This window comes from Cottoperca gobio, chromosome 13 (assembly GCF_900634415.1).
Source record: "Cottoperca gobio chromosome 13, fCotGob3.1, whole genome shotgun sequence".
Classification (NCBI taxonomy): Eukaryota; Metazoa; Chordata; class Actinopteri; order Perciformes; family Bovichtidae; genus Cottoperca; species Cottoperca gobio.
In genome coordinates this window covers 2,313,199-2,326,069 of record NC_041367.1, presented here as the reverse complement: position 1 = coordinate 2,326,069, position 12,871 = coordinate 2,313,199, and the positions used below count along the sequence as shown (strand labels likewise).

General features: G+C 43.9%; 1 protein-coding gene across 1 annotated transcript; it reads right to left on the bottom strand.

Annotated features, from left to right (window-relative positions):
- Positions 1 to 2,607: 2,607 nt before the first annotated feature.
- meis3 (myeloid ecotropic viral integration site 3) lies at positions 2,608 to 12,399 on the bottom strand. The gene is given in 14 exon segments (XM_029446786.1): positions 2,608 to 3,484; positions 4,081 to 4,167; positions 4,270 to 4,328; positions 5,197 to 5,273; positions 5,933 to 6,078; positions 6,321 to 6,429; positions 6,571 to 6,591; positions 6,593 to 6,721; positions 6,920 to 6,970; positions 7,064 to 7,114; positions 7,329 to 7,518; positions 7,746 to 7,885; positions 11,533 to 11,634; positions 12,037 to 12,399. Coding segments are annotated over 13 exon segments (1,272 nt in total). The 5' UTR covers positions 11,545 to 11,634; positions 12,037 to 12,399; the 3' UTR covers positions 2,608 to 3,284.
- Between the last annotated feature and the right edge of the window lie 472 nt (positions 12,400 to 12,871).

Below are 12,871 nucleotides of genomic sequence, written 5' to 3'. Positions count from 1 at the left end.
TAATGATCAACACAAAGGCAGATTGTATGCAGTGTGATTCTCACCGTCTCATAGAGTCTGTGTTGGTGAGAAAGACAGCTGATCTGTCTGAACCAATAACAAGCCGTGAGTTACAGAGAGGGCTGCACACTGAGCTATGAAGACAGTGTGTGTTGTTGATTATCCTGCAGAGATCCCAGCACAGCTTGTGATGTTGCAGGATCAGACATGTTAGGATTGTTGATTTCAAATAGCTGCAGAGAATCAATATACTTATATATATATATATATATATATATATATATATATATATATATATATATATATATATATATATATATATATATATATATATATATAATATTATATATATATATATAATATTATATATATTAATACATATATATATTAATATTAATATGTATTAATATATATTATATATAATATATTAATATGTATTATATATTATAATATAAATATATAATATATATTAATACATATTATTTATATTATATATAATATATAATATATGTATTAATATATATTATATTATATTATATATAATATAAATAATATGTATTAATATATATTATATATAATATATATTTTATATTATATCATTATATATATTATATATTACTGCCCTCTGCAGTTTGATTGAAGAGGTTTAAACTGGAGTTTGTTCACATTATATGTTCAGCTGATATTCCCTGATCCAGTTCTAACAGTGCTAAACCTTCACGAACTGTTTTAGGCCTTATTGTGCACTTGACACAGAAACAAGAACCTGTGTCAATCTGCAGACGTCGTGATGCTAAGCTTCCTGATTTCTTCTTTTCTTATTGAACTGTTGCTCAGAGGGATCTTCACAGAAGCCGCTTTGAGTTCTTTGCCAGGTGATTATATTTATGTCCATCTGTGTACGACAGTCACTAAGTAGGAAGTCGAGACTTTACGCCCCTGGCGGAGTTTCGTCTTGTCATAAAAAGAAATAATATTTGGAGCTTTGTGGTAAAGCAGAGTTCAGGTTACTATCCTCAGAGGTCACGCTGGTACAGGAACACTTTACGCTGACTTGAAGAGATGTTAAATGTTGTGAGAGAGAGAGAGGAGCGTCCTGACCAACGTGAGCGTGAATGTGTGGAGGGACAAAGAGAAATGAAGAGTGGAGTGCTGAGGTCAGGACCTGTGTGCCAGGGAGAACAGCCATTTCCTGTTGACCTCTGTTCGAACTCTGGCCCCTGACCCCCTCCCGCTCCAGGCCGAATGGGGGCAGGGTGATGGGGTGCTGTGGGTGGATGTCGGGTGGCAAAAGGTGGATGTGTGCTTTACGACTAAAAGGATGTAGCTCAGAGAAGAAGAGGTGAAGGTTATGGAAGAGGACGGGAACACGGGCTACGAAGCGTTAAAGACTAAATGTGTGTGTGGTACTCCGTGTGACAGATCTGCAGCCTGAGGCCTCCGTCAGGACGTGACTTATGATTGGAAACAGGAAGTAGATTGTCCTATTTGTCAAGAAAGGGTCCTTTTAAAAGCGAGTGGCTTTGACGGTCGTGTGGATTATTGTTTATGAACACACAACGTTTTTAATCATTTCCGCCGCCAGGTTTTTGACTTTGCTTGTGTTTGGGAAGTCGTGAGTGAAATGTATTAAGCGTCTTTACGACATATATATTTTATTTACCCCCCCTCGGTGCATCTCAAGGGGTTCATCCTGATGTAAGAGCAGTAGGTCGAGAAGAGTGAAAGAAACACATGGATTATAAAAGTTAAGAGCTGAAAGTCAAACAGAACCTCAAAATAAAAGTTTTGTGTTTCTGAACCAAACTTTCAGTTTCTAAATACTATAACTACGTACTAATCCTCACAGGCATTACACGGTGACACGCAGGTTAGTAGTACTTGTACGTGCAACTAACTAACAACGTTTTTATTTGCAGTTTGTGTATAATACATTAATACTTACTCGTCCTTTTAACACAAGATACAAGTAGAATCCTAATATGTTGTACATTTAATCCCAATATCTCCGTGGAGCTGCAACTCAGTACGCATGTTGACTTCTTTCATTTAAATAGTTCAAACCAGTCATGAAGTATAAACATGGGACACTCCTGCACCGCAGATAGAATCAGACAACACACACAAACAGACGACCAGTGACAAGTCTTACAAAAAAAACATTTTAATACTTTAACGGTATCTCCCATCATCATTCAGAAACGTTTCAGCGTGCGGTGGAGAGGGAGCCGAATGTTTAAAGAGTCCTTTGGCTGCAGCTCCCCTCACACACCGCTGTGACACAAACACAAAGAAATAGAAATGCTTACGGAACATTGTGTGTGTGTGTGTGTGTGTGTGTGTGTGTGTGTGTGTGTGTGTGTGTGTGTGTGTGTGTGTGTGTGTAGAGATGGCTTTCAGTGTTGCTATATGTGTGTGTATGTTTGCGTGTGTGTAGGAAAGAACCTAAGGTAACGGACGCCTGTTGGCGTCTTAAGGAGGTCAGTGGTACGAGAGCGAGGCAGACTGGAAGTCATTCATAGTGTTTTAGCTTCATGCTGAGGAAGAGCACTAATATTTCAACAAGCTCACGTGAAGCTGCATCCGGAGTGGCACGCATAAATACAAAAATAGACTAAGAAAAAACTCAAATTCAGCTTTAAGTAAAGTGTGTGTGAAGGTGTGTGTGTGTGTGTGTATGTGTGTGTCTTTGACAGTCAACGTGTCATGCAGGAAGACAGGGTGAAGTGAAGAAGGCGTGCTCACAGGATCAAGTCCCATCCAGTAACGTCCGTGTGCTCTTGCAAAGTCTGGGGACTAAATATTCATCGGTCTTCCTGTGGTTCAGATGCATGATGGGAAGTGTAGTTTAAAGCATGTGTCTCACCCACAGGACACAGTGGAGACATTAGGAGAGGAGGAAGCACTTATACTCTGAAAGAGGTATGGCTTAAACCTGTGGGTCCAGACTGTGTGTGTGTGTGTGTGTGTGTGTGTGTGTGTGTGTGTGTGTGTGTGTGTGTGTGTGTGTGTGTGTGTGTGAGCGGAACAGCTACATTGAGGTCAGTGTCTTTCAGTGGGGAATGTAAACTTTAGAGTAATGTGTCTTTTTTTTCTTTAAATAGTGTTCAGTTCAGAGTCATTACACACACATCATCTCTCACACACACACAAACTCACACTCCTTCATACAGTAATTTGCCCTCACACACACACACACACACACACACACACACACACACACACACACACACACACACACACACACACACACACACAAGCACACACTCCGACTCCCCCCACAACTAGTGTGCATGTATGTCCAGTCCCTGGGCGAGGAGCGGCTCTGAGGGGTGTGCATGTGGCGGCGGGTGGAGCAGCATGGCGGGGTGGGGGTGTGGGCCCGGGTAGGGGTGGAGGGAGGTACCCGGGTGATGAGGGTAGCCTGGTTGGGACAGTAGAGCGCCGGGGTAGTCACCCTGCAGAGAAGACATCCCCTGCAGACCTGGCGGGGAGACACGGGGAGATGTTCATATTTCCAATGTGACAGCAAAAACCTCTAATGTGGGATTTTTAGTGGTCGGCTGCACATTTAAATCACAGATTGTTCCTTTAAAGGTCAGTCATTAATCATTAAAACATGTTTACATTACAGCAAACATGGAGAGTTGTGGAAGGCTGTGTAGGAGTCTGTACAGAAACCACCTCTAACACTCTTAACTTACGCTGTTATTTATTTATATCCATAGTATTTAAAAAGAAACACAGAAGGGATTAAACAGAGTATAAATATTCATATTTTATTGTTTTATTTATGATGACTCTATATCCCCCACATTACTCAGTAGTAACTGTGTTTGTGATCGACTCAAAGGTTTAAAAGATAAGCTGGTAATGTTCTATATTTTCCTTATTGTCAAGATATAGGACTATTTTCAGCGGCGGATTAATGCACGTTTGGTGCAGTGATCCGGCAGCAGGACGGTGTGCTGAGTAACAAGAGACTACATGAAGGAACGTGCAGCAGTCTGGCTCGTTGGCGTGCTCGTGGTCAACAATGGAACTCAGATTTGATGAAACATGTATATATATATACTGTACCTGCTGTTCGGAGCCCGAGGTGAGCCTGTCCGTCAAGCCCGTAGCCCCCGAGAGCTGCTCCCTCTGGGCTGTAAGGACCACCCTGACCTGTGAGACAACGCACACCGTCAGACACAAACACACAACACACACACTCGTATACACACACACAGTTGTGACCGGCCAGCTGACGGATTTATAAACACCGACCTGAGCGATTTGACTGGTCAATCATCGGCTGAACTATTCTCCTCCTGGCGTTGATGAACCTATACGGGGAGAGAGACATAAAGAGAGAGAGAGAGAGAGAGAGAGAGAGAGAGAGAGAGAGAGAGAGAGAGAGAGAGAGAGAGAGAGAGAGAGAGAGATGCACCAGGCCACCGGTTAATGAAGAAAAAGGCTGACCGGGAGACTATTAACCTTTTGCATTTTACAACCACTTAACCCGTTTCAGGGGGCAGAGTAAATCAACGTTAGGGCGGAGCAGGTATTGATCGCCATGTGATAATTGATTGATCGCCATTGATCGGGTCACTGTGTGTGTCTGCTGCAGAGGAGCACCAAGAACAACATGCAAGTTATCAAATTACTAAATCTATTGTTTAACATGTAACACAGACTTTCTGGTTCTGTGTCGATATCTGAGGTGCAGAAATGTAACATTCAGATGTGTGTGTGTGTGTGTGTGTGTGTGTGTGTGTTACCCGTGCAGATACATGTGTGCCTGGGGAGTGAACAGCGGCTGTAAACCATCTGATTATTGGACATTGATTTGCTATTCTGTTTCATGGACACCAAGTGGATTTTCCTGTGCTGCTGCAGCGTCAGGAAAAAATGCTTAGCAGGACATTTCTTCTTCTCTCTCTAATAAAGTAGATCATAGTCTTCTCTAAAAGTCTTGTTAAAGCGCAACCTTTTATTTAACTGACATTTATTTGCACAAAATATGCACAAAAAGCAAAAGATGTGACTTATAGAACATGGATGCTGGTGATTTGTGCACCACAGCACCACAGCGATGTGGTATTGACGTGCCAACAGCCGTGCTGCCGCCGCTGTACGTTTAAACATGACGCTTTAAGTGATTATTAATAAGCCACAGGGCAGAATTAGTGTATCGATTGAGAGTGCACTGACCAGTTGTTGACCTGTAAGATGGTCAGTCCCGTGTCCAGGGACAGCTGCTTCTTCTGCTCCTCAGACGGGTACGGGTGCTGGGAGGGGACACACAGAGCGAGAGGGGAAGAAATCAAAACCGACTCACGAGTGAAGCGTTTTACAAACGTGACTGAATGCTTGTGGATCAACAAGAGAATATTCCTGAAGCTAATAGTGACATAAAGTAATTCCAGCTTGAATATACGATGATAATAAATATAAAATAAATATAATAATGCATGTGAGAGAGAGCTCAGAGTGAATACTGATGACCTTCACATCTGCACTCAGCAAGCCCTCAATCTCTCTCTCACACACACACACACACACACACACACACACACACACACACACACACACACACACACACACACACACTGTATTAATTGGAGTGAAGCAACATTTGACCTGCCTCATTTAGCAGCTAATTACCCTGCCAACAATTACTGACTCCATTTCTATCACTTCCACAGTTATTCAATACCGAGCATATTCACATAATCACCTAATCCCCGATTTATCATTTCATTTAATTGACCTCCATTACACACTGGGCCCCCCCCCCCTGTCTGTTCTTGTCTTGATGTTGAATCCTCTCTTTCTGTAATCAGTCTCTGGTGCACCAGCTTTATGTCTTTGTTGCAGCTCTGCAGATTTTAATTATTGAGTTATAATTTAACTTCCACGTGATAATGACACGACGGAGCCTTCTCACCGACAGGTGCTGGAAGAGCCACGCTCTCATGATGTTTGTGGCCACTTTGGGGAAGATGCCCCTCTTCTTGTTGTTCCTCCGGTCTCTGTCGGAGTCGTCGTCGTCTCCTGTGCTGGGGGAGGCCCCTCCTCCGTCCAGACCGTCGCCTGCACAGATGCACACGTGTATCTCAGGGACTGTTTGACTGTCTGTCAGGGTGCAACTGAACTGAGCACAATATATTTTGCAGCTATGTTGTTTTACATTTGTCAGAAACACTTCTCGGAAAAAGTTAGAAGCCAATAGACACGTTGTTGTTATTGTTATGAAGTTCATGGCTGTAGATTGGTCCTGTGTGTGTGTGTGTGTGTGTGTGTGTGTGTGTGTGTGTGTGTGTGTGTGTGTGTACCTATGTCGCTACAGTTGTCTGCAGTGCTGTGTGAAGGCAGGCCACAGGTGCCTGGTGTTCCCAGGGGAGTCGTGGCACATTCATCTGGCTCCCGTAACCATGATGCGTTCTGCAGGGAGAGAAGAGGTGGAGGAGATGTTGGAGGTGGAGTCATGAGAGGATGGAGAATTCCCACAGCAGGTAAGAGAACAAGGAGTCGTGCAGTAAACACTGACGCGTGCACATCCTGCACACTCTCAGCTCGTCTCACCTGCTCCGACAGGCTGGTGCAAGGAACCCGTGAAGTCCTCCACGTCGGACTTGGAGCTCGCCTCCCGGTCATCCAGGATGAGGTCTGTGGGCATTTTGCCCTTGAGACAGGTGATGTAGCGATGGCAGAAGTTATCGCACAGGTCGTGCACCTTCAGAAACACATTCACATTCATCAGCGCCAGCAGGGTCATAAGAGTGCTGCGAACATTAAAGGGGAGATGCACGTGTCTCTCGTGCACAAGTGCACGTGTCTCTCGTGCACTTGTGTACAGTGAAGCAGTGTTTTGCTTGTAAACTGCATATCATTATACTGCTGTCTAACACACACACACACATGCTCCTCTAACCTTCTCTAACTCCAGCAGATGAAAGCGGAGAACCTGGATGGCCTGGATCATCTGTGTGAGAGGAGAAAGTTCTTATCAACACATATCCGACAACGCACGTGTGAGAAGGCGTGTGCATATTTTTGTGCGTTTTTCACATCGTACCAAGTTGTCGATCTCAGGATTGGAAGAAAAGATGGGCTTCTCAGATCGGATCTGCAGCACAGAATAAAGAAATGATTACAAATCTGAAAACATTCTTTCATTGACGTCCGCTCTGTGATTGGCTCTCTCGGGCTGCCTCCTCTTGGTCCACTAATTGACCAGATTAGTGATTTATTTTAGTACTTTTTGATAAACACATATCTGGTAAACACAAGGTTTAAAGTGGTGCATGAAGGACGGCCCTGTAGCTCTCACTGTCACTCACCTGCTTAGCAAACGCGGCGATGTCGTCGTTGAAGGATTCGGAGGAGCAGACGTCGCTGTGGTTGGTCATCCCCTGGAGGTGGGAGGAGGCTGACAGGGAGGTGATTGACAGGGAGGCGGAGTCTCGAGGGGAGCAGGTGGCGAGCTCGCACTTTTCAAACACTAAGGCCAGCAGTGGAAACAGTGGATGACTACACACACACACACACACACACACACACACACACACACACACACACAGTTAACATACTATACATAAACACAGTAACAGTTGACATAATGCACACACGATACATTCACAGAAGGTGAGTATTTATAAAGCAGACAGCTGTAAACACTTATAAATATAAACTGTGTCACTAACAGGCGACGACATGAAGCTCTATTTCAACACACACACACACACACACACACTTACCCATAGATCTGGTCTTTGTGGTGTTTGAGGGAGTCGGGGATGGTGGGTCCGTAGTGTGGGGGAGGAAGCGTCCTGACATCGTCCACGTACCCCCCCATCGACATGCCCTCCGACCCTGAGTAGTGCACCAGCTCTTCATACTGAAACACAATTAGATGGAAAGACGGAAAACATGAGACACAGTCGACATCTGTGCCTGACATCAAATCTTATTATGCTTTTATTTTGTAGCAGTCCGTTCAGTGACACGCTGAACATGTGCTGCCATTTAATATTAATATTTAATTGTGCATGTTGTGCTTACTGATTATTCTCACAATTATCTTCCTGATTAGTTGTTTGGTCTATAAAATGTATAATAAATATGCTCATAAATATTAACGTTGACATATTAAATTCCAAAACTGAAAGAAACTCGATTTGCTTTAATGGAAAACATCAAATATTCACATTCAAGATCTGCAACCAGTGAATTTCTGGCATTTTTGCTCCACTGATCAGTTAATCCAATAACTGCTTCAGCTCGTATGTACACGCAGATGTGTGTGTGTACACGCAGACGTGTGTTTGTACACGCAGATGTGTGTGTGTACACGCAGATGTGTGTGTGTACACGCAGATGTGTGTGTGTACACGCAGATGTGTGTGTGTACACGCAGATGTGTGTGTGTACACGTATATGTATGTTTGTCAATTTTAGGATTGCAGTAGGAAAACGCTTCAATCTGTGCGAAACAAACACCAATATCAACAATAATCAACATTCAGAAAATCATAAACAGCTTGTTAAATCATTTGGTCTAATATTGACAATTCTACTCCCAGAGTGTGTGTGTGTGTGTGTGTGTGTGTGTGTGTGTGTGTGTGTGTGTGTGTGTGTGTGGTGTGTGTGTGTGTGTGTGTGTGTGTGTGTGTGTGTGTGTGTGTGTGTGTGTGTGTGTGTGTGAGTGTGTGTGTGTGTGCTTTGTTGTGCACTGCAGTTGTGTGTATCTCCATCCCCTCATAAGGAAAACTCTTTGTTTTCACTTTGACAGATGATATGCAGCTGCTCTCAGGCTAATGAACGTTTTTTTTAAATGCACTTTGAAAACCTAAAGATAATTCTCAGCAACAGAAGCAGATCTTCTGAGTTCTTGCTGTTTAGTAGAAGAAACGCAGAGGAGGAGATGAAACCCAGAGAGACTGTGAGCCTGTAGCTGCTAATATTCTCTCCTCCCTCCTCGAATCAGAGTAGGCAGGAGCCGTGCTGAGACGTCCCTCACAACCCACTGTGACAGTCTCACTGGGGCCCGCTCACACACACACACACACACACACACACACACACACACACACACACACTGTGAGTCAGACACACATATGGCACGCTAACAGACACGATCACACATGCACAGATACAGACATCTTGTACACACAGCATCATTAATATACACGTCTGGCTCTCTGTGTCACAGAGCTCATTTGAGCTTCACTGCAGCTTCTGTCTCTGAGGCGATGCCGCTCAGGTCAGCAGATCTCGGTTCTCTTTGTGCCGGATTAAAGGACCACCGGGATCACAGACAGACGGCACCTGCTGGCTGGCAGCTTTCACTTCTGTGTTATTATAACCAAGCCATAAAACTTATTATCTGCTTAGCCTAGCTGTGGTCACCTGCCAGTGACCACAGCAGCCGTGACTCTTTTATATGTGTTCTATATTTGCAGTAGTTTGTAGTTTAAAGTAAAACTGTATTTCCATTTTTTTATTACTGTTTGAACTCCAAATGGCACAAATGATTTGTGAAGTGCATAAATATCTAAATTGTGGGATATAAAGCAACATTTATTTTACATATTCTTTCTATGTTTACCTGTGGGAATTAAACAAAGGAGAAATTAAATTAGGCCTTTTCATGTGCATGAATTGTCCCCCTGAAAATCCCTCCGCAGGACCCCTGGAGGTCTCCGGACCTCACTTTGGGAACCACTGTCCTAAATGGCTTATCAAATTGTTGTATTCCAGAGACCCATATGGCCACCGGGATCACAGAAAGCACCTGCTCTGAGGCCCAGGCCCGGGACACCTTCTAGTTTTTATGGAGGCTGTGGCTATTAACACAATCACCGCTATCGGATTGCGCGTCTCCCTTTACGCACGGCTCCTCTCGGGTTTCCGTGCGTCAAGCGGATCAAAGCGCACGAGTCGAGATGACAAATTCCGCGAATTTTCCCTCTTTTTAAAAAAGGTCACGGAGCTGGTAAACAGGCTTCAGATGGCAGGACAACAAGTTTGAATTGTTTATTTCAGCCGAGGTTCTTGCAGGCCTTCAGCTTCGTACAGCTGGATTTATTTTGCACTGAAACATTCTGTAAAATAAAAGGTAAAAAAATGGAGACGAAATTGCTTCCTCATATTTCAGACGCTCTTAAAAAGTCAAACTGAATTAATAAACTATTACTAAAGAATGACGGGTCTGTTTAACTGTGTAGACTTCTGTATCTTATCATGTTATTATATAAAACGCCTCCTTTACGCATAAAAACAAACAAACTAATTCCACCTTATTCGTTTTCTCACTGCGTCGATTCACGAATGGAAAAGTGAAATGTGAATTAAAGTTTCGTAGTTTTTATTCACTTAAATAAACAAGACTGGAAAGTTTGAACGAAACGAGCGAAAGCTGATTAAGCTGTTTAAAAGCTAATAACGCATTTGTTTTAACGGTGTTTGCAGGTAGAATATGAGTAAGAACGACTTCACTAAATCAAACTACACCTGGAAAATTACACGTATAAATAAACACGTTTGCAGCTACAACACGCGTTACACCAGACATTATAACGACTACAGCTTTAATACTATACAACACAGACTATAACATGTCTCAGGCCTTATATCATGCTTCTCTTTTTAACATGCAGTTGTGTATGTACATATACACCCAGTGAAGTACATTTATATCGTTAAAACAAACAGCAGAAAGCGACTTGATATGTTATTCACCATAAAAATCAGTTTTTTAAAGCTGTTGTCGGTAGAGTGGCTTAAGTGTGTGTGCGTGTGTGTGTGTGTATCATACAGTGTGTGCGTGTGTGTATCATACAGTATGTGCATATATGGACTTTTCCTCTGCTCCTCAGCTCTGTCTCCCCAGCAGAGGTTTTCTATCTGACTCTACGTGTCTAATTGCTCTCCTGCACTCAGACGTCTGCTTCTCCACTTCTGTAGCAGCTCTTACAGAAACCTCACCTACTTCCCAAACTGAAGAGCTGCACCTCGTCTCCTCTGGATGACCACTCTCGCCCTTATGTGCCTTTATAACGCCTCCCTGACATCGCACAGTAAATATATTATTCCTAGGGGAGGGTGAGACATGAGATCCAAAACAACAGTTCCTCCTGCAGAGGTTTGGGAGAGTGCTACTATTGCAAGTTATATACAACCTAATGCATGTCCCATGGATCAGGGGTTCTGACTGGTTAAAGTTGTATCGTATTGTTTCTTTGCAGCACTATATCCGCTCACACTTGGTGATATTTGAACATTACTAATAGTTTTGCATGTTGTTGTTCCCTAAACATGAAGTCCATGCCAGTGCAGTCCACTAGTCTGTTTCCAGTGGGCCTCGTGTTTTGTATGGCTGCTACAGCCGAGCAGAGAGCCAGCAGTGCAAAGAGGATTCCCAGCCATATGCCCCCATTATGATGTTTTCTTAATTACCCTTTCTCCCTGGTGATTCCCAATGTGTTATCCCACCAGGCTCGGGTCTAAACCGTTCTCATGTTCAAAATAAATCAGCAGACCTACCCTCTTCTCCATGCGACTCGACAGCCAGTCCTACACCGGAGAAGATGATGCGCTGCTCGGTTAGTCCAGCGAGCTTTGCTCCCTTCCTCTGTCCCCGTGGTCCTGGAAATAAAGGTGATTTATTTTCATTTATTTTCATTAACACTGAGGTTGTAGATCTTCATGCAAAAACCGCTTATAGGATTCAACAAAAACAAGGCTGTGGGAAGAAAAACAGTAAAGACCTGCTCCCTGTGTGTAATGTGTGTGTGTGCGCGCGCGTGTGTGTGTGTGCGTGTGTGTGTGTTTACTCCGAGCCCATCGCGTTTTATATTACAACATTATGATGAGACTCAGATTTTATGGACGTTGATATCCTTGTTTACACTATTGTCGATGTGAGCCTAATGGCTTATAATACACTTAGCGGCAGTAAATGCTATAATAAAGCTCGCAGCATATTAAACGCTATTGGCTGATGGTGCTGAGTAACACTGCTCCGGTAAATGCTGTAAAATGTCCCACCGAGACGTAAATATCCAGTCCTGTTCGGGCCGTGTCCGGTGTAGTCCAGAGCCCCGGTGTACGGGAGCAGCGGGTTCCTGCAGCGCCTCGTCTCCGCCTGGTGCGCCTCTCGCTCCGGCTCGCAGCCGTCGGGGATGCTCGGTGCTGGGGAGGGCAGACAGAAAGCGTCCCTTGCTCTTTTTTGGCTCCTTGTGCTCGCTGTCCGCGCAGCATACGGCGACAGGCTGGAAAATGTCACGGCTGGAAGTGAGCGATGGTGTTTTCTGCCTCAGGAGGAGAGGAGAAGAAGGAGGAGTGGTGGCGGTGTGCGGGGAGGTTTCGGAGGGTCAAAACGCGACGGGGTCTTTTTGGCCCCCCTCCCTCCCTCCATCCCGCCTCCTTTACTCCTCCTCCTCCTTATCACACACACAAACACCAGAGAAGAAGAAGAAGAAGAAGAAGAAGAAGAAGAAGACCCCCTCGATCGTTTTATCTCGGCTCTCCTCCGAGCTGATATCACTCCTCCATCATCACTTTCTCCACATCCCTGCTGCAGCTTCGCGACTATAATCTCGGGATAACTCGGGAGAAAACTCGTGCTAACTCTCCTTAGTGGGATAGAGCATGTTCAACGTAGTCTGTTAAACTCTGATGATGCTACTAAGGTTATAAGAGCATGCTTTATTTAACCCCTTACATACAAGAGACTGCAGCATGCGACATATTTCTTAGAAAACTGTAAATGTGCTTCAAAGTCGTGATAATGCAACACTTTGGAAACATGCACTTTAAAATGTGATCAGCGAGAGGAAATGGTGTAATCTAAACCCATGCAAATGTAGTGTTAGCCCGCAGG